At 39.8% G+C, this 22064-nt stretch overlaps 1 protein-coding gene across 1 annotated transcript in view; it reads right to left on the bottom strand.

The window, feature by feature from the left end:
* Kcnh8 (potassium voltage-gated channel subfamily H member 8) overlaps nucleotides 1-22064 on the bottom strand; it is a 352841-nt gene that overhangs the window by 5373 nt on the left and 325404 nt on the right. Inside the window, exons 13-15 of the mRNA XM_021149362.2 lie at nucleotides 16192-16547; nucleotides 14032-14138; nucleotides 11636-11712 (exon numbers count right to left, since the gene is read on the bottom strand). Coding sequence (XP_021005021.1) covers nucleotides 11636-11712; nucleotides 14032-14138; nucleotides 16192-16547 — 540 coding nt within the window. The remainder of the gene's footprint in view (nucleotides 1-11635; nucleotides 11713-14031; nucleotides 14139-16191; nucleotides 16548-22064) is intronic.

The following is a 22064-nucleotide window of genomic DNA, read 5'->3' as shown; positions in this document are numbered from 1 at the left end:
ATTTTCTCTTGCCTCAAGCTCTGTTAGAAAGCAGAGCTGTGAGGAAAACAGTATCTGTGCTCCAAAGTGACTCACCTCTCTCTCCCAGACACCAGAATACCCAAAGATGTCCTTCTTTCTTTTTGTGCCAGAATCATGCATTAAAATCTCAGTATACCAGGTTCCAGTATGTGTTTTGGCAATGCCTCTATTACTCACAGACATCACTGCTGGTCAGTCACACACCATGGAATAGACTTGTCAGCAGTGACAATCTACAAACTTACTTTGCTATCCATGAAAAGAAACTCCCAACTTACCACACTTTCCTATTTCGGCCACCTCCAGGATTCCCTAGAATGCTGTTTCATCATTGGCCTACATTTCTAGAGCACCTTCTTTGCTCTGTTGTGTTTAACCAGCTCCAAAGGCTTTGACAGATGACTTAAATAATATTTTAGATGTAAAAACTTAGTCCCCATATAATTGGTTTTATGTTAGGATCCCATGTGGCTGGATATGATAATGGATCCAGAAACTAAGCTTACTTGAGTATTTCTGCATGGCAGAGAATACTGATCCAGAAGACAGGCCAGACAAAAGGATAATCACTCTTTTCTATACAAGTCTTCCTCTTCATCAGCATGGAGAAACAACCCAGTACTGTCAGCACCGTTACTATACAAAAAGCCTTGAATTTAAGCATGACCTGGCGTGGATTTATGTGGTAGCATAATAGTTGGGGCTACTGTAAACTGAGCTTTAGCTCAAAGTTTAAGTAAATGGAGTCAGACAGGTTAATTATTTACCAGGATTATGAGATGTGATATAAGGATGTACAAGTTGGTGTTGTTTAGAACTGAACTAGAACCAATGTGGGCCAAGTGCAGGGAGAGCAAGGACTTTACTGGCTTTTGAAGTAGGTCAAGTTATGTACAAATAGTGCCACATAGCATACACTTGAAATCTTGTTTTGGTAGTTGGATAGTTTAACTGGGAGTAAATTGCATGGAGAATTTCTTAACATGTCTTTCTAATTTAAAAGAAAATCTAAATTTAAACAATCTTTTCTAATGATTTAAACTTGTAAGAACAGAAATAATTATAACCAAGCTTCCAGTAGGTAAGAATATTTCATATGCTCTGAATGTCTCATCAGAGCACCCCAGCATGTAAAACTGGGAGATTTTGAAATGTCTAATTTATTATTTAAGAAATCCATTTGTGGTACTGACTCCTATTTTCCCCCAATAACAGCAGATATTGTCATACACTGTATTGTGGCTTTGGAGGCAAATGGAGTTTTTTCTTTTGTTCTGCTTCATTTTGGTAGGCTTATGGCATGTGTTTTGGGAACAGGAATGCAAGTCAAAATACATCCTTAGCAATGCTTTTTATTTCCTGTGAAATAGCTCTCCTTATGTGTGTTTACTCTTCCTGAATCCTGGCTATCAGTAAGACCCATGCATTCTGAAACTTTTACTTGCTAAGCAGAGGGGGAAAAATACATGATTTTCATTTTTATGAGTTAGTGAGCAGGTAGAGATGCATCTGGTGACGTAATCTTAGTCTGAAGAGTTCTTGACCTGTCTCTGTTTTTTTGCCAAACGTGCATATTTTCCAGCTAGATACAATTTTCTTAAATTCAGGAGTACTAATTGCACTAAAAGTCTCCCTGCCCCCCATTTTTACAGTCTATGATTCAGGTAATTAAATAATCTTTTCCCAGATCCTTTATCATGTTGTATATTCATCATGAGATTTAGACAAGTTCAACCCAACTCCACAAGCAGGCAAGACAATAAAGATGATTGGCATCATTTCACCCAGGTGTTTGTTGCTGTACAAAAAGTCCTAAACAAATGACAGTCTTGCGTCTGTCACCTAAGATGATAGTTACACTTGGCATTTACAGACATTTCTTCCAGATGAGGGGACGATTCTTCTGACTAACAAGGTTTGTACATCTAGTAGGTAAGATTATTTCATATCATCTGAACGTTTCCTCAGAGTCCCCCAGCTAGAGAGTCTGCAGCTAGAGAGACAAGAGAGTTGGCCTCTCTCAAGTCACAAGGAATAGTACGTAGGAATTCTCCTCTTTTGTAGTTACAGATGGTTCCTATGACAAAACAGAAGCGCCATGAACTAGGCATTGCCAGTGCCAAACAGCCAGTGGCCATTTTCAAAATGGCTACTTCAATGGCTTCATTAAATTTCTGCAAGCACTGGCCTCTGCATATAAGCCCATCAGTAGAGCTATATTATTGATATTCATTATTTATCAATCTTCTGATTTCTGATTTCATTTTTTTCTCCGAGACAGGGTTTCTCTGTGTAGCCCTGGCTGTGCTAGAACTCACTCTGTAGACCAAGCTGGCCTCAAACTCAGAAATCCACCTGCCTCTGTCTCACAAGTGGTGGGATTAAAGGCATGTGCCACCACTGCCCAGCTCCATTTTTTTTAATTCTATTTATTTATTTATTTATTTATTTATTTATTTATTTATTTAATAACAGAGTGTGATTAGTGTCTGGATTGCCATCTGACAGGGAGATCCTTACATTACTGGCAAACGTTAAGCACAGCTGTGTCCTTACTGATTTTTAGTTGTATGTAAAACGCATGCTAACCAGAACCCATGGAGAAGCCAACCTGAATCCAAGGATAAGCCACTCTGGGGCATTCAGTATAGATCGGCAGAGGAATCCTGAGACTCTGCACTTCTAGCAAGCATGCTCCTGGCTTACTCTCTGCCACTTCAACTTTGCAGAGTCAGAGCATTAGGTGTTTCCTATCCCTAAGATTCTTTTTTTTTAAGTAACAAAACTGTACACTACCTGAGTGTGGTGGCACATACTGCTATTCCCAGCTACTCTGAAAGCTTAGGCAGGAGGATTCTGAGTTTGAGGCTAGCCTCAGTATCTTAGCAAAAAACGACCTTAAAATAAAAATAGTCTTGTATTTTATCTCAATGACTGCAGAACACATGTGTAAAGCTTTGAATTCCATCCTCAGTACTGTAAAAAATCATAAACATTTAAGGTGAAAAACATGACGGAGACTTTGAGATGCGTATTTGCTGTGCAATGACAATTTCAATGAATTAATTTATGAACCATGTCATGTACTTATCAATTTTCATGGATAAGAAATGGAAAATCCACTTTCAGTCAATCTATCAGTACATAACACATGGTCATGTACACTAGAATCTAATGGTGCATCTCCTGAGCTTGCTTACCTTGTCACACTGAAATCCTGTGTCTTTTGCCTACCACCCCAACCCTCACAGTCCCTGGGATCCCCAGTTCTGCTCTCTGTTTCTATAAGTTCATTTCTAATTCTCACAGAATTGCATTCTTTAGTTAACTCCTCACATACCGATCTGTCAGCAAGAGGTCAAAGTTCTGTGTATCCCACTTTCTTGTCTCCTATCCTGTTGGTAAGATGGCACAGAGCTGGGTTAGGAAGCACATGGCTCTTGGCAGCTTTTTACTGTGATGTCAGCAGGCATGGCGTTGAGGGAAGAACTTAGAAATGGAGCAGGATTCAAGTCTAATTATATTCAACCACACAATTTTGCTTAGCTGAAATAATTTTCCAAAGAGAGGTTTCTTTACAAGTTATCTGATGTCCTCAGTTATATCAATTAAAAAAAGAGAATGTTTGGTCTTTCCCTTTTCTAAAATCAATGTTTAAAAAATTACTTATCTGTTGATACTTGAAATTGGCCAACTGGTTGATTATTGATAAATATTAGGAAAAATCCATAAGTCTGAGTGCATTAACAGTATGATTTACTATATTATTTCCACAGAAATTGCAGTCTTTAACAAATGTGTATATGTTGGGATTACCTTGGAGATTGGCATACCACTGGGCACACAAATGTTCAGTCAGTGAAGATGGGGAGAGCTCACAAGGACCTGCATCTCCCTGAGGATATACATAAAGGACTAGCAGTTGCTGGGAGAAAGAGACTTTTCTTCAGTGGTATAGCAGTTCTTTAAGTTGCCCGCACTCCAGTAAATAACCTCTGGGCTGTGCTCACCTATGTTCCTGAAAGTCATCCTTGAGCATGCTCACCCAAGCTCTTGTGGATAATTCTTTATCTATTCTCCTGCAAATAACCCTGAGTTCACTGGTTCATCCAGACAGAATTAGGTGGAGCTTAGGTCTGTGGTTGGTGCCTTATCTGGGGTGAACAGACCTGTTTGTCTTCTCAGGGAAAGATGTCCAAACACTATGCTGCAGTATTACGTCAGTGAGTGTAGCTGCCTCAAAGTATAATAAGGCATCTGCTCACCATTCCATGTGAGTCCTTTATAAAAAAAATCCCTGGGCTAGATGCCCTAGAAGCTTATGTTTTAGGGGAGGGCAGGAAGCAAACTGCATTTATATTGGGATCACATGGACCTCACAAGAAGCCTTCAACCCAGATTTTGTCTTGCCCTAAGTATATTTAAGGTCTAGGAATCCACCTAAAGACAACCAAGACTGGAAAAGACATCAGACAGACATATAGAACTAAGTAGAACCAAAGGAATGGAATACTTGGAAATAGATACAAATGAGGAGGTATAAAGCTAGAAACAGGAAATTATAAAACATCACTTAGAAAAACCCTAGATACCTAATAAAATCCTTAGTTCAAGAATAAGAGGATTTTGAGATTGCAGCATTCCTTGCCATGATTCTGTCAGTGTGCTTACTGTCACAAACCAAGGGAAAATCACAGAAGAAGGGGCAGAAAGAATGTCAGAGTTGGAGTGTGGAGAAATTGTGTGAAATGCTGTCTTCTTGACTGGACATGGCCATTTTACATATGAGCACACAGCAACTGTTGCTCAAATTCAAAGTGAATTTACTATTATTATTCTGCAAAGTGGATATAGCATCAAACTTATCTCTAAGTTTGTCTCTCTATCTATAAAATTGCACAGCTCTCAGACTTAATCTGAGTTTATTTGGGGAAATGGGTAGTGGTTAACATAGAAACTGGGATCCATCCCATAATCAGCCTCCAAACGCTGACACCATTGCATACACTAGCAAGATTTTGCTAAAAGGACCCTGATATAGCTGTCTCTTATGAGACTGTGCCGGGGCCTAGCAACCACAGAAGTGAATGCTCACAGTCAGCTATTGAATGGATCACAGGGCCCCCAATGGAGGAGCTAGAGAAACTACCCAAGGTGCTAAAGGGAACTGCAACCCTATAGGTGGAACAACAATATGAACTAACCAGTACCCTGGAGCTCTTGTCTCTAGCTGCATATGTATCAAAAGATGGCCTAGTTGGCCATCACTGGAAAGAGAGGCCCATTGTTCATGGAAACTTTATATGCCCCAGTACAGGGGAACGCCAGGGCCAAGAAGTGGGAGTGGGTGGGTAGGGGAGTGGGGGGGGGAGGGTATGGGGGACTTTTAGGATAGCATTGGAAATGTAAATGAGGAAAATACCTAATTAATAAAAAGTGAGAGAAAAAAAAAGAAACTTACAACTGGTCAAAGTTCATAGAATAAACATGAACAGAGTGCTCAGTCACAAATGGGACATCTACATCATTCCCTCTGCCCTCAGTATTCAGGAGCCGTCAGGGAAGAGCAGGCAGAAAGATTATAACAGCCACAGGGCAGGGAAGACTCAAGAAATATGGTGTCTTTTGGGACCATCACGCTCTTGAACTTAAAGCAGCTGTGGCAGTTAATGGCCTCTGAGTGATCAAGGATTAGGGTTCTTTAAGGGTATGGCTACTGGTGAAGCATGCTCCAGTGGTTGATTCCACACCCAGGATCATATGTGCAGCACAAATTGGAGCTTGAGGGTTATTAAATAAAAAAGAGGACATTAAGTAGGGAGTAGGAGCTAGAAGTGGATCTAGAAGTTAGGGAAAAGAATGGAGTAGAATAGTTTCAAAATACATTGAATGAAATCCTCAAAAAAAACTAATAAACATACTTTAAAAAATTTCAGCACAGAGTGGGGAGGGGCTCACAAAGCTCCACCCCTATCTGAGGAACTATTGGCAGTTAGTGACTCCTGGGGAAGGAGAGTCACTGTTGTTGGGAGTGTGGCCAATGGTAGGATGATGCCATGCCTTTGCACATATATGGGCAGCACTCACTGGACTCAGTTGGTTTAAAAAAAACAAACAAAATGAGTGCATGAAGTTAGGAGAGAGATACAGAAATGTGATCATTCATTCTGGGATCAGGTGAGATTGAGATGATGAAGATACACTGTACACTTGTATGAAAATTTCAAATGATAAAACGATCATTGAGAAAGCATACTGTCCTCTTTGTAGAAATAGATGTTTCTAAAATTGGCATGAAGCCCTAGACTGTCAAAGCAATCATGAAAGAGAAAACCAAAGAGAGGGGACACTTATCTTTCCACTTTGGGACTTATTCCAAAGCAAAGTAAAAAGACAGCAAAGAGCTGGGATACAGATAATCATAGCAGAATACAATTTAGAGTCCAGAAATAGCCAGGCATGCTGGTTCACACCTGCAATATTTTGGGGGTGGGGTATACAGAGCTAAAACAGAAGGACTGTGTGTTTGGAGCTATGCTGAGTTATCAAGCAAAACTAACTAATCTAAGCTCAGAAGTGAACTGCAATGGTTAATCTCAACCATCCAGTGTCAGCTTCCATGGTTATATGACCATAGAAACAATCCTTTGGTGTGTCCACGAGGATGTATCAGAAGGGTTTGACTGAAAGGAAAGACCTGTTCTACATGTGGGTGTCTTTGTTCTGTGGTCTGGAGTCCCTTCGTGAATAAAAGGAACAGCAAGCTGAGCAGCAGCACTCATTGCTTTGGATCGTGGATGCAGTGTGACAGCCATCTCACCCTGTTGTCACAATGACTTGCCTTGAACTGCACACAAGCTTTCTTTCTTACCATGGTTCCTTGTCAGATATTTAGTTATAGCAACAAGAACAGTAACATATGCATTAACATTTACATTCATAGTCCACTGATTTATAATCATAGTTTTCAGACCTTTAGGTTGGGAAGACTGTTTTAAGAAATAGAGCTGTGAAAACCAAATATTCCTACACAAATGAAGGTAAATGAATAACTGATACAATATGTATAACTTAACTCAAAATAGATCAAAGGTACAAATACAAAACATTATCACAGTATAAAATTCCTAAAGGAAAACAGAGGAATAAACATTCATTTCTAATTTTCTCACAGATATCACCTCCAAATGCACAAGAAAAAAATGAAAGATTGCTTGTCTCTAAAATTAATACTCATGTGCTTTAAGAAACATCGTCAAGAGAGTCAAGCTTTGATCTACAAAATGAGAAAAGTGCAAATCATGTGTTTCATAAGGGATGTGGTTCTATAATATATAAACAATTCTTGGGGAATCAGTGACAAAAGACAACCCAACTGAAAATGGAAAAGGGATAGAAAGAGTCAGTTCTACAGAGAAGATAGATAAATGACTGAGGCACAGTTAAAGCTGTCAAGGAGTTCTAATGCAGAAAGAACCAGCATCTAGTTTCCATACATTAAAGGGTCCACTATACTTTACAGACGGTGTTTACATTCTCCATACAGTCTTAAGTTCACATACGGACTCCTATTGCAGTTTTATTACCCATTAATAGAAGAACAGAATGCAATTAGGAAAGACAAGTTCCTTGTTGCAATAGCAGAATATGGACCTAACCATTTGTCCCCTCTTGGACAGCTTTGCCTTTTCAGCAGTGTTTACGTGTTAAGCTCACTATGCCGAAGCAGTTTTTCTTTAAACCCTTTTCAATAATGCCTTTCTGGGTCAGCCAGAATTGAGAAACTACGGCACATGTACCATTTACCCACAAACCTCTTAAGAAATTGAGTGTTTGACGCTCAGCGTCCAAGGCTCCTGAAGTGTCTTTTCATTGTTATTGTCACAGACTTTTCTTAGAGTCACAGCTCTGCCCCACTATAAAGCATGGGCACCGGATCTAAAGTAGGCTGACATTGGTGGCTGCCCTACATCTCTGACATTCCCTTCAGTGTGCTGGGAATGTAGGTTAATATCAATGTTACACCTTTTCTGACTTTTAAAATGTATTTAAGTAATGTATTTAATTATGGATATCATGGGACGTACACAAGGAACAATTCCATATGCATGAATGATATACATAAATATTTAATTTATCACATTGTATATTTATGTGTGCATGTGTGTATATGTAGGTATGTGTGCACAGGTACACATGCAGAGATCTAAAGAAGGTAGGAGATGGCAGCAAGCAACTTGGAGCTAAAGTTACAGGAGGCTAGGAGCTCTCCGACATGAGTGCAGGGAATGGAACTCGGGTCCCCTGGAAGAGTGTATATGCTCTTAGCCACTGACATCAGTTCAGACCCTGTATGTTAACTCTTTGAGCAAATATCAGAATTGAAATTGACCAGTGCTCCCACTGTGCACCCAGTGCCTGCAGGATGCATCTCAGTCTAGGTCATATAGTTGTCTTGCATTTCAGTAACAAACTGCAAGGGCACACTGTAGATTTCACATTTACTATCTATGTGTTTCCCGCTTGATAGTAATTGAAGAAAGCATAAAGTAAGAGATATGGAATCAACTGATTCCACCTGCCGACAGTAGGATATACACAAAGCACAGTATCAGTCTTTGACTTGATTGGATTTTTTTCCCTTATGTCAATAATTGGTTTTGTAATAGGTGTGGGAAAAGCATATGTGTAGATGTAGTAGGCTGTAAGGAGTAGCTGCACATTTTGAAGTCACTTCTTAGAGGCTTTTAATGTATTATACACAGGGTCAAGGCTATATAAATGAAATTATGTGTAAAGGGTAAAGTTGTTTGTGTCTTGTTTTTCTTAAGGTACAATGAAGAGGAAATCAGATATTTTATTATAAGGAAAATCTAATCTTTAGAAGATGATTAAACCACTCATAATTTTATTTTAGCCTTCTTACTTTAATGCATATTTATGAATGTTTCTCAGTAGAACAATCACATATGTATCACACTGGAAGACTCTTTTGTTTTGCAAATATATGTTCGTTTCCACAGACTGCTGGACCACATTGTCAAAGGAAAATTATACAGTGATCAGCTCTACAGTGAGACATAGACAGGTGTCCACACTTAGAAGAGACTACCCTCCTTTTCCAAGGAAAGTAACTCAATCAGGATTCAGCGAAGAAGCAGACCAATCACTTCTTAGAATTGAAGTATTTGTGTCAAATGAGAGTGGGAAGAATGCCAGTGGAGTTATGAGAGGTTTGAACTGGGATAATGTCTGGAGAGAAATGACTTAAAGGAAGGCTAATGTGTAGATTGTCAACAAGATGTCTAGCTGCCTTTTGCCTGTTTAAAAAAATATTGTAGTTTTATATCTTTTATGTCTGGCCTGCATGTATGTCTGTGTACTGCATGTGCCTGGTGCCCATAGAGGCTGGACAAGGCCCTGGATGTTCTGGAACTGAAGTTGCAGGTGGTTGTAAGCTGTCCTGTAGATGCTGAGAACCAGACCTGGATGCCCTCCAAGAGCAGATAGTGCTCTAACCCCTGAGCCATCTCTCCAGCTCCTTCTATATTTCTCAATGGATGATTAATTGGGTAATCCAGTGTTTGAACTAATCATTATGATAACTGTCAATCTCACTATTAGGTTCTCTAGTAGTGATATCTCCATTCTTCTCCTGGAACTTTTCCCTCTTGTTAGTCCCAATCTGACTTCTGAAACAGAAAGATAGAAGAGATAGCTGACGAGTACAAATCTTCACTAACAGAGAACCCAGATTTAGGAGAAACCTGGGTTGCTCAAGTTGCACCACACCATATATTGTGGTACCACAGACCATGGCAAGTTGTATGATCCGATGAATATCATTTATAAAATCCTTATTAGTACATTAGTACAAGGAGACTCTATCCCAGATGATGGCACGTGAGTTCAAACTTTAGTCTGGAAGGGGACTCCTTTTCCCTTTCTACCAGTCCTTCCCATGGTCCAAAGGAACCCCAGAGCTTCCTGCATTTTTCTTCATATGTCTGTCAAGACTGCTCTGTAGCTAGGTCTGTAAAGAGCTTCAGCCTTTTCCCTTGTGTCTGGGATGGTCATAGTTGTCTCCTGCAATTTCCCAGAGGATCTCACAAGCCTGACCCATATTTACTTTTCACCTTCAAGTTTTTCTCTTCTCTGCTTTCCCATCAAACTTCAGAGGTTTCTTCCAAAATAATTATTTGCAACTAAAATGCCCCAGAATGTGTTTTAGACCACTGCTATTTGGGGAAAGCAATTAAAACTGAGGCACCAAACAAGAAGCTACGTTATTCTATGCAACTGGGGAGAAAAACAAATCTTATCAAAACAGACCATAGATCCAGGGTTTAACCAAGGCAGGGTTCCCTAGATTAACTGTAAAGCTGAATGAGAGCCATTACTTGGGAGACAAAACAGATACGAAAGGTGACTTTTGATGATGGCTAAACAAACACAAAACTTACTGAATCACATGTTTTAAAATATATTTTATGGTATGTAAATGTCTTAATAAAGTTGTTGGCAAGGCTACTTTATTTCATGTGGACAATCCTAGAATTCAAAGAGATAAAGTTTCAATGTTATGGAGCAAATATGTGATGAAGAGAAAGCAGAACTCAGGCCCCAATCACTCTGAGAAATCTTATTCTGTGAACTAACATGCTTGCTTTAAATGGCTAAAAACCAAAGGACATCTGTTAAATAAAATATATCAGAGTATATCTTATATTGTAGACAAAATGTTGTCACACGCTGTTAAGTTTGTGGAAAGCGACTGTACCAGCAAGGGTGCCAGATTCAAGCACACTCACATCAAGTGTCTCCTAAGAGTCCCTGTTCTGGGGTAGGCAGGACCCTGAGTCTGTGACAGAAAGAGGAGAAGACAGCAAACAGACAAAGACATGTAAAAAATGTAACTTGGAGAGCAAAGGCAAGATAAATGATTCCTGAGAGAGGTTCCTATTATAAAAACACCTACAGTGGGACTAGGAAGCCAGACACTCAACCGTGGACAGACCTCCTGCTCTGCACAGGTCCCGTAGTGGGTGCTCCATCCAGCCACTTGACAGGGCTCCCTTAGTGCATGTATTTCTGCTGTGTGTTGTACACACCAATTCCATGAAGGTGCTTCTGCTTCCTCTCCAACTGTGGCTACTCCACATCTCTCTGATGAATGTGTAAGAGTCTGAGGTGATTGTATTTTGCTGTCTGTCTACAGCTTCTGTCTGTCTGCTGCCTGGTGCCTGGTCTTTGACTACATGTTCCACAAACTCGCTCACTGAAAACTGAAAAGTGTAGCTGTTTAGACCATTTTCTGACCAGGATGGAATACTCCCATGAATTATAAAATGATCATGTATTTACTGTTCACTTTATTTACTTAGATTATTTCATTTAATTCCACCATGGGGCAAAGGGCATGCATTACTGTTCCCTACCTACAAACAGGGAATGGAGCTTTTGGATTGGTTATATGAAAGGTCAAAAGTCCCAGGGCTCTGTGAGGCTCAGGTGGTTTTGCTCCAGGGGCACAAGCTGGTTTTTATACCACACTGCTTCTGCTATAGGTAGAGTTTCTGTCTCCTTTGCCCATCCACCCCCTCTGCCCCCATACCTCACTGTTGAGCTTGTTAATCTGCTGCTTGGTTTCTTCAGCCTTGATGAACAGAAACGCAGCTCCGATCTCTGATTCTGAAAAGTGACACACAGAGAGTGAGCCCTTCCGAAATATACTGAGTATTCAAGCTTCAGGTTGGCTGCTGGGTTGGGGGAAGGTCAAGCTGTCACTTCAAACTTCCCTGCTGCCTGAACTCTGTGGGTTCCTTGGTTCCAGGCTCAGATAAACCTCCTTTCCTTCTTTGGATGGCACCTGCTGAATCCTTAGGGACCAGTGGCACAGCTTGGAGGTTGGTGTTCCTACTGGCTGCATGTGTCCCCAGACACAATCATCACCATGTTATAAGCCAATCTCTCATCTGTTTGCATTCGCATTGTCATTCCCCACTGACCACTTCCATACTCACTGACCATGCCTCCATTGGAAGTACTGGTTGCTGTGCCCATGAGAGCCTTTCATTCCACCCCTGTTTGAGGGGTTAATCTCTTTGGTGTGCTTCTGTCTTTTACTATACTGTGTCCATTTTTTAGTTCTCTTTTCTAGTTCCTCCCTACTCTACTCTTCTAAGTACATTTTTTTTTTCTGTCCAGGATAAGAAGTACAAATTAGTCAGTGCTTAGAGGAGGAAAAGAACTGACAAATTCTTTTCTCCATGTGTAAGTAAGGGGCAGTAATGCATGCCCTTTGACCCATTGTTTAATAAATTGAAATAACCTAGGTGAATAAAAACTGTGACAGAATTAGCCTCTCTCTGACCAGTAGTGGGTAGAACAGTTGTTTGTGGAAGAAAAAAAAAATCACTTGAACAGAGCAAAGTAGTCACAAAAGAGCCCGTTTTACAGAGATGTCTTGTAGTCCATCAACAAACCATTTCTCATCATGTATAATAAATAGGTCAATGTCTTCTTATAGGAGATGACACTGAAGAAAGAACCCAGCAAAAGGAAGAAACACTTGAAGGCAATTAGTCGGTGAGTTGGTATTTCATGCTAAAGGCTGTATGAAATAGTCTCCAGGTTTTAAGCACTGAGGCTAAGCCATACAAATATTCTCGCACTCGAAAACTTCTCTTTCTATATTAAAAGCGGTGTGTGAAGTCTGGGATAAAATTTGGTGGCAATGCAGGCAAAGTATGAGTGTGGCCACAGAGAAGAACCGAAGGTCTAGGCAAAACTAAGACTCATAGGAGATGGAATAAAGAAAAATTGTTGCTTAAATATTTGAGTATAGGGCTTAATGATGCAAAAAGAAAACAGAGGACGCTAAAAGATGGGTAGATGGACAGGACTCTGTGCATTGCCTTTGGGGAGACCACAAAGAGAACCTTGCTGCTGAGTCTCACTACTGGTTTTCGTGGCACACACAACCGTTTGATAGAACAATTATTTCCTTGACTATTGTCCCAACAAAGTCATGTCAACATTTGCGATTTAGTTGAGTTAATGATGTAAGACTACTCTTTTTCCTCTTGTTTCAAGTCTTTTGTTTTGTTTTGTTTTGTTTTGTTTTGTTTTGTTTTGTTTGTTTGGTTTTTTTGAGACAGGGCTTCTCTGTATAGCCCTGGCTCTCCTGGAACTCACTTTGTAGACCAGGCTGGCCTGGAACTCAGAAATCCGCCTGCCTCTGCCTCCCAAGTGCTGGGATTAAAGGCGTGCACCACCACGCCCAGCTTTGCATCAAGTCTTATGTGGACCGTTTCTTTATTCCCAGAAGAAAATGAGTACTAGGAAGGACTGCTAATTCCAAATAATTTCCTGAATTCATTGACCAGTGGAGTCCTATTCCTGTTGCTGAATCTGTTCATTCAATGGTCTTTCTTGGGGTTAGGATTACACAGGAGGTTGCTGGTTAGAGTTTTCTTGTCACTTGTGGCCTTGATCATGTCCTTTATGACTGATCGTTTTTGTGGTTGAGGTTGGCAGAGGGGGAAAGAGATTAAATTGGGCTTGAGATAGGGGTATCTTTACACTGGTTCATCATCCTTACAGGTTGATGCTTCATATTCAACTATCTTACATCATTAACATTGTTTATTCTCACAGTCTGTAAGTGTATAACCTCTCACCAAATAAATGATTAAGCACTATCAACATTTTTCAGAGTACACAATGAACATGATATTTCTTTTTGGTGATGTTGATGTGAATTTGTCTAGAAGTAGGGGTAACCTTTGATGAATTTCAGACACTGTTTGCCAGTGATGACAAATGGCAGGACATGGGTCCTGGGCAGAGGATAATTACAAGCAATGACCTCAGTACCTGGAGACGTTATAGATTTAAGTCAACTCACTGAATGCCATGAAGAATCAGATAAGATCAGAAGGCAACAGTGGCAAACACCACACACTGGCAAGAAATATCATCGCTAAAGGTGACTAGTCAGGTGCTTACCTGCAAGGGGAGGGGAAATCCTGGGCTCTGGCCTGATCTGTTCAGAGCCAAAGTCAAAAGTCTGAGTTTCCTCACTGCTGTGACCATCTTCAATTCCATCAACGATCCTGTGCCAAGGTCAGACAGTTAGTTGGCTCTGCACTTACATTTATGAACTCCAGAAGTTCTATGAGACCTTTAAGACATTTTGTGTTCAATCTCCAAATTCTGAGCGCTATAAAGTTATGGCAGCACCTTGGAAACCACTTTCTGAGATGCCTCTTCACAGTCTGATTGCTAATGCTCGGTGTGTAACATGCACTCCAGAGTTTGAAGACATATTTTAAGAGCCATGAGTTCTTTAAGGATTTCTATGTTTTTTCACATTTAAAATAATAATATTTGGGATATATGGTATGTATATATAGAGTCTATACCAAAGTGAACTGCATTAGAATTTACTTGCTTTAAAATGTGGCAACTAGAGACTTTAAAGCTACATATGTGGCTCACATTTTATCTTGTGTTTTATTTTTGTTAGGCATTGATGCTATAGAAATTAGACTTATTTATTCTCAGATATAAAAAGCAGGTTCACACACACACACACACACACTTTTACTCTCATCCAAGAAAAAATGTTTTAACTTTTAACGAATGAAGCTTCAGAGGAAAGAAAATTTAATGATACCTCTAGACAAAGCCCTGAAACTACCTACCTGAGCATTAAAGAACTTCATTTATTCTATCAATATTTTTGTTATTTTTATTCTAGGATCTGAAGCTAGGGCCTCATGCGTACCAGTCAAGTGTGTTCTGCCAAGCTCCAGCTTCAGCTCAGTATTTAAAATCACTGAGGAGTTGAGCCTTTTTCCTTGGTAAATGATGTCTAATTTGCTCACTGCCAAATACAAGTGTACTGTAAAAACACTATACAGAAAGATAACAGAAATCAAAAAGGAAAGTTCCAGTCATTTACTGAAACTATAGCATTTTGGCAAGTGGCCTGAAAATGCTCTCCATGTGAACAAACCCTCATTTGACAAGTGTGTCGTCCTGGCACAGAGACACCTTTCTCTTCCAGTTCTGAAAGGTTTTTAAACTAAAGTTATCACACTTTCTTCCCACTCAGCTTAATGTGCAATATACAGATGCTAAAATGTCTTTTCTTCAAGAGGATAATGGGCTACTGTATTAAAACAATTACTTGGTTTACAAGTAGAGAAAGAATTTGAATCCAGCTTTTCTTATTCCATGCTCTTGCTTAGGTCTTGGGCAGAATTTTTAAGTCTTAAGCTTTATTTTTACAACATTATAGTTAGAGATGATAAAAGTGGCTTCTTAGGATTGCAAGAAGACTGAAGACATTTTAAAAAAAGTAATGGAGAAATCACCTCACAAGGTGAGTGAAACTAGAAAGCACTCAGGATATCTTCCTCGCTTGGTTACTCATCCGTTAGGGATTCTGATGGTTCTTATTGCCTTTTTCGCACCTTGACATGAACATGATTTTTTTTTTCTTTTTACCATCTCAATGCCGTTTATTCTAAAGTGATTTTTATTTTCAATGCAAAATAGAGCTAGTGTTACTAAAAAGGACAAAAAGGAGACAAGTCTCTGTGATCCACAGAAACACGCAGACTCGCTTGACAATAAAACCACCCTGCAGCCACTCATCACCTCAACCTGTTGTTCCATGAAGATGTCAGCGTTAAGGAGTAACCAGAAGGCTCTTCCTCTCTTCTGTTTTTATCGTGAATTAAATTATAAGTTGCATCATGATAAGTAGAGGAAACTTAGTTCAAAAAAGAAGTGAGCTCATTTAAATACTAATAAGTACAATTCTTCTTCTTCTTCTTCTTCTTTTTTTTTTTTTTTTTTTTTTTTTTTTTGGTTTTTGAGACAGGGTTTCTCTGTGTAGCCCTGGCTGTCCTGGAACTCACTTTGTAGACCAGGCTGGCCTTGAACTCAGAAATCCACCTGCCTCTGCCTCCCGAGTGCTGGGATTATACACATCTGTGCATATATGTTTCAAAAGATTGCACACATGGCTCAGGAAAACTGAAGAATCAAGGTTGTGATGTTATGAATAATTTACAAGGTGTGTGCTAGTCTGTACATGAGCACATACAGAAGTGTGGGCTCTCATTGGGGGAGACTGATGCACCGGTGACCTCTTACCTTGGACTAAGCTCTGGGGTTCCAGCACTACCCAGGCTGGAAAGCTGCACTTTCAGGTTCTTCTCTTTCTTTCTACCATGGTTAGGTGGGTCAGCCTCCTGCTTGGTTTTAGGGGAGTTGGCGCTGGAGACTCTGATAGGTGAATGGAATGGTACTGTTCCTGAGGCCAGTTGCTTTAAGCTCAAGCCTAGATAGCTCTTACTGCTTCCAGTCTTTTTGCTATGTGAGACAGAGGATCCCCTTGTGTAGATAGGAGAAAGGGAGGTCGTCTCCTCTTCCTCCACCTCTTCTTCTTCCTCATCTTCCACAATGGATGGGAGTCTCTTGTTGATGCTTCCATTCCCCTTGGGCTCAGCCTAGATAGTGAATAGGACAGATTAGCACAGTTGCCAAGACTTCCCAAGAGGCACGCCATTCAGGTCAGAGGTCCTACTGATAAAGGTCAAATTCCTTAGAGGCTAATAAATGTTGCATGCTCTGCTCTTATTTTCCAAGTTTTAAAGGGCTCCCAGTTCTCATGCCTAGGTTTACCTCTTCTGCTCTCCTAGTTTTAACCCCAAACATTCCCTTGGCCTTTAAAAATATCTAGGTGAGGAGCTGTGTAAAAGATGTATATACATTACTCCTAGATTTTACTCAGTTACCCACTCATGATCGTAATAGATGGCATTCCCCTTGTGAATATGAACATGTTAATTTTACTGCACAGTCTTGGGTTGTATGATTTAAAACTTTAATATCCTTAAGAGGAACGTGAAGTTGAGCATTAGCATGATACTTGAGAATGAAAGTGTCTTCTCTCTACTTTAGACCTCATGGATGGAAAATGAAGCTTCGTCAGCTTTCTTGCTTCCAGCTGCCTTGTTCTTTGAAGTCACTATCAAGACAGAATGTTGGGCATGTGGGACCTTGTTACCAGACAGGCATAAGCATGGTAAGTTCAAATGAGCTCAAGCCCCAGGACTCTCAGAGTTGAGAATGGAGTGGAGGAGTGGAGCCATTCCCTGTCTGCCTTTCCCTACTCTAGAACATGTAACCACAGCATCCCACTGAGGACCATAAGTGTTGGGTCACTTAGCATAAACACCTGGAATTCTCCGTGTTAATGACGTATCTACATAGCCCCCAAGTGGTCAGCCAAATAAGCTTCTCTTTCTGGGCTTTTCTTCCTGCAAAAGGTATTTAATACCTCATTCACTCTGAATAAAATATATGTATTCATATCTACCATTAAATAAGCCAGTATGAACAAACCTACTTATGAGGATCTTCTCCTCATTAAGCATTCCAGAAGGAAAGGCCTTCATCTTAAAGAGTCACCACCTACCACTCCCAATGAAGATCTTCTGTCCTCCAGGCCCTCAGCACTCTAAGCACTTACTCTTACTCTGCATCAGAATCAGTCTATGTTCTGCCATGTTCAGGCTCTGCCTTCTCCTTCCTGCCCAGTGCATGGATGCCTTGAGGGGAAGTGTGGACCTGTTACTGACTCTCAGCAGTGTGCTGGAGGCGCCCAGATACACAGGGAACCTGGAATCACAGCATTTGTCCCAACCCCTGCTGTTTCCCCTTCCAGCCCCTTTGAAGGATAACAAGAACTATGGACTATCCTATAAGGACTCTGTCCTGCCTTCTCCCAGCAGCAGCCAGCAGAGGCGCTCCAGGCACCCCAGCGGAGAAGCAGGGAGCAGAGGACAATAGAACAAAACCCTGGTTCTTTGAAAGAGCCTAGAAATATAGAGAAAAGTACAGTCTTTCTAGAATCCATCCCAGGAGCGCTGTGCCTTTAACTGGGGCATCCAGTCTCACAGGCCAAGAAAGGGAGAATATGGAGAAAACAACTGATGTAAAGTCAGAATAGCCAGGCAAGGGGTGGTGGAGGCAAGTCTAGACCCTCTTGACTATTGCAAGGCTTCTTGCTTAGGGACAGACATGATCTTTAGGCATGTTCACTAGTCATTTCAAGAGAATAAAATCATTTTTCAATGCCTCTGTTTCATTTCCAGACTCAATTGTGTATATGTACTTAAAAATAGTTACTAATGAAAATAATAGTGAACACTGAAAACACCTGCTTTTGTTATTTAAGTTTTATGAACTTCAATGGTGATTATGCCATCCAGTACTTGGTTCGATGGTGTATTTAGATTTGTGGCATCTATAATAATTATAATGAAATAACAAAAATACTGTGGTGCCTCCCAGGGGGCTTCTAGGCCATAGCCTACCTTAGTTTAGAGGTTAGTCACTAAGTGAAATAAAGTATTGGTTCATTCATTTTTTGTTAATCTTAATACCTCAACCATTTTGACTAAAACACTCTCCCTAGATATTTCTTTCTAGATACATATAATTATTGCAACCAACTGTGAAGCTATGTGTTTGTTATTGGAAACTCATGGTGCTACTTTTTTTGTTGTTTATCTTGTTTCCCAAAACATTTAAAACTTTGTGCTTTAACAAAAATTGGGCCCTCATGGAATTGTACAGGATCATTGTCTACTTTTATTGTAGAGCAGAAAAATTAGCTTGCCCCGCTAAAGACACAACAGGGCAAACTTATCAAAGAAATGAAGAAAACCTTGAGTACAATCTCTAATTAGATCTGTTTACACTGGCACTGACAATTTATTCATTTCTTTGTTTGAAGAAGTCTCCATTGGTTCTATACAGAATCCTCTGACTGATAACTTACAAACTGTTTGTACTTCTACAAGTTCTTTAAGTCTCAGAGTTCTAGTTTTTCAACGAGTCTTGGTGCCTTGAGCAAGTCCCTCACCAACTTATTCTTTCAATTAAGATGACAGATACTACTTATATGAAGAATTCATTTTCCTACAAGCTTAACTGTAGACAGGACCTAAACTTCTGCTATTATTAAATATCTAGCCTGTCACTGGCCTCTATTCAAAGTAACTAGTATGCTATATAAATGGGAAATGTGTCTTATGGTCTCAGATGTTTGAACACCTGATCCATAGTTCATGGCACTATTTGAGGAGGTAACACAGCCTTGCTGGAGGAAGTACATCAGTGAGGTGAGCTTTGAGAGTTCACAGTCCTTCCCTGGTTCCAGTTTGCTCTTTCTGATTATTGTTGATGGTGAGATCAGTCAGCCTCAAGCACTGGTCACCATGCCTGCCTGTTCTCATGCCTCCCTGTCACAATGGAGTCTCATCTCTTCAGAACTTTAAGCCCAAATAAACTGCTTCCTTCTACAAGTTGTCTCGATCATGGGTCTTTATCACAGCAACAGGAAGTAACTAATACAACTAGGTGCTTTGTTTGGGGGCATCTATGTGGGGTACGTGCTTCACTCTGCTGCCAGCCTCTTATACACTGCCAAGTAGTTCTACTACAGATCTCTTCCTTTACAGTGGTACTTTGTTTCACTTACTCATGAGATTGCATTGAGGTTTGATAGTCATAGCTAAAGGAATCTTTAATTTGCTTCTTGGTACTCTGCTATAATTCAGACTCAGAAATGATTAATCATTTGTCTCAAAGGAAGGACAAAATCATTTGTCTCTTGTGTGAAGTGCATAGTTACATGTGTCATTGAAGTCCTACTCTTTACTTTCTAACTATAGCCATGGTAAGCACATAATATTTAAGAGTTATGGCTTCTTCAACTTCAAATTAAGAATAGGAAGAAGAGAATATTAGACATTGCATATTAGATTATGGAACTTAGGTATTAAATATTAGATATCTAAGTTAAGCACTTAAGAATATTTTACCTGTTGTGGACTCTCACCAGGAATTATGATCTAAAATAGACCCTTTCTCCCCCAAGTTGTTTTTTGACAGAGAATTTTAGCACAGCAATAGAACTGGAACTAGGAGAGTGATAACGATGAAAATATAATTTACAATGCTAGAGATGTTGGGCTACTCCTTGAAACAAGCTCCCTCTTTCCTTAGCTAACAAATTGTTAGCAATCACTGGGCCTATTGACAATGAACTAGGTAGCTTTACTTATCTACTTGATGAAATCGAGAACAGAATTGATTGGAGAAATATCTAAATCAGAAGTATAAGTCAGACTGTCTACCTGTACAGATCTCAGTGTTATGGTTGCTTCCCATATTAGCAATTTTAGTAGGGAAACATCTCCACCTCAAACCATAACCACTCCAGGTAGTATGTCTCAGGAGGGTGAGAGTTCATCTCCAGAAAGTCCCTGCTCAGTTTTTCTAATAAGACCCCTAGCATACACAGAGGGAGACTTCTAAAGCAAAGACAGCTAAAATGGAGAGAAATCAAGTTCTTGGCATCTTTCTCAGCACTATCGCTACAGATGCATGTCACCATGCTTGGCTTTGATGTGGGTGCTGGGAATATCTTCATTCTATGCAAGCATTTTACTCCTTGAATCATCTCCAGAGACCTTCAGATGAAGATTTCAAAGTGTACTAGTGAAAATGATCAGTAATTGCCCTCAAAAAACACAAACAAGCAGATATATCCTGTCTAAGCTTTATAGAGGAAACACAAGGGAAAAAGTCACCAAGGCAGATGGGGCAATCAGCAGTGTGGAAGACAAAGTTAGCAACAGGGAAGAGAAAATGAGCAAGAACCCTAAGATGTTGAAGAGAATTAAAATATTATAAGTGAAAATCTTAGTGAACTAAATAACAACAGCACCAAAGCAAAAACACACAGTGGCAATCATCATTGGTAGATTTTGACAAAGTAGAAGAGAGACTATCAAGGTTGGAACACAATGTGAGGAAAATACTACAATCAAACATCAGTTGGGTAAAAAAAGAATGAACATAATAGCAATGTCCAAAAATTTGGGACACAATCAAAAGTTTAATCCCAAGAATCTACAGTAATAAGAATAAACAAAGATAATAACTGAACTTAGAGAGACTGGGTAGAATGGAATGGCAGCAAAAATTTCCCTAACCCAGAGAAAGAAAGAGATGCCAGAATGTGTGATGCACCTAGTACCCCAAATGAACATGACCAGAAAGGAAATTCCCTGTAGTACAATAGAGTCAGGGTGTCAGAAACACAGAGCAAGAAACAGGATATAAGAAACAAATGCTAACTTACCTTACAAAGATAAACACACCAGAATCATATCCATACATTCATTTCTAACCATAAGAACCAGGAAAGATAAAATGAGGTGTATTAAGTCATTAAGCAAATAGAAGGTGATCCATAACAAAAAAGCCATCATTACAAAAGATACTTAAAGAAAGAGGATAGTCACATTAATGGGAGCATAGTAAGAGAACATTTCATAAGAAAAGAGGGAAAAAAGAGCTGAGAAGGAAACTATAATGTTTAATTGTAAACCACGGGATGGGGTGAAAGAGAGGGAGAGAAAGACGGGGGGGGTGGGGGAGAGCAAGAGCAAGAGCGAGAGCGAGAGCGAGAGAGAAAGAGAGAGAGAGATTGTTAAATATAATATCCTTGATACCATTGCTAAAGCCAATCGACTTTGAAAGCAACATGTGGATACAGATGGTTTGAATTTATAAATGTTATTTGGATCAGTAAAGTTTTTCTCTTGTAAAACTCTGGTAAAAAACAAAAATCTGAAAAAGTTCTTTCTCATACCATGCTTTAATGTTGTTCAACAATAAGGAGCAGTGCCATTCATGTGGCTGATATGACAGGGACAGATGGAACACACGAGGGAAGCAAACAGATCAGATCAGGCTTGCTTGTGTTTTAAATAACTCCAAGAAATAGATTCATTTCCAATTGTGGCATCACCCCAATTCAAATGCACAAGCAGTTGACATTAAGAAATAATAAAGATTGTGAGGGAAAATGATGAAATGGGGCCCAAGAGGACAATTCATAGAGTCTATCAAGAAAAGTTAGCACTTTGAAGTGATAGAGAAAATGC

This window comes from Mus caroli, chromosome 17 (assembly GCF_900094665.2).
Source record: "Mus caroli chromosome 17, CAROLI_EIJ_v1.1, whole genome shotgun sequence".
Classification (NCBI taxonomy): Eukaryota; Metazoa; Chordata; class Mammalia; order Rodentia; family Muridae; genus Mus; species Mus caroli.
The sequence above is the reverse complement of the archived record's forward strand: the minus strand, read 5'-3'. Positions and strand labels throughout refer to the sequence as shown.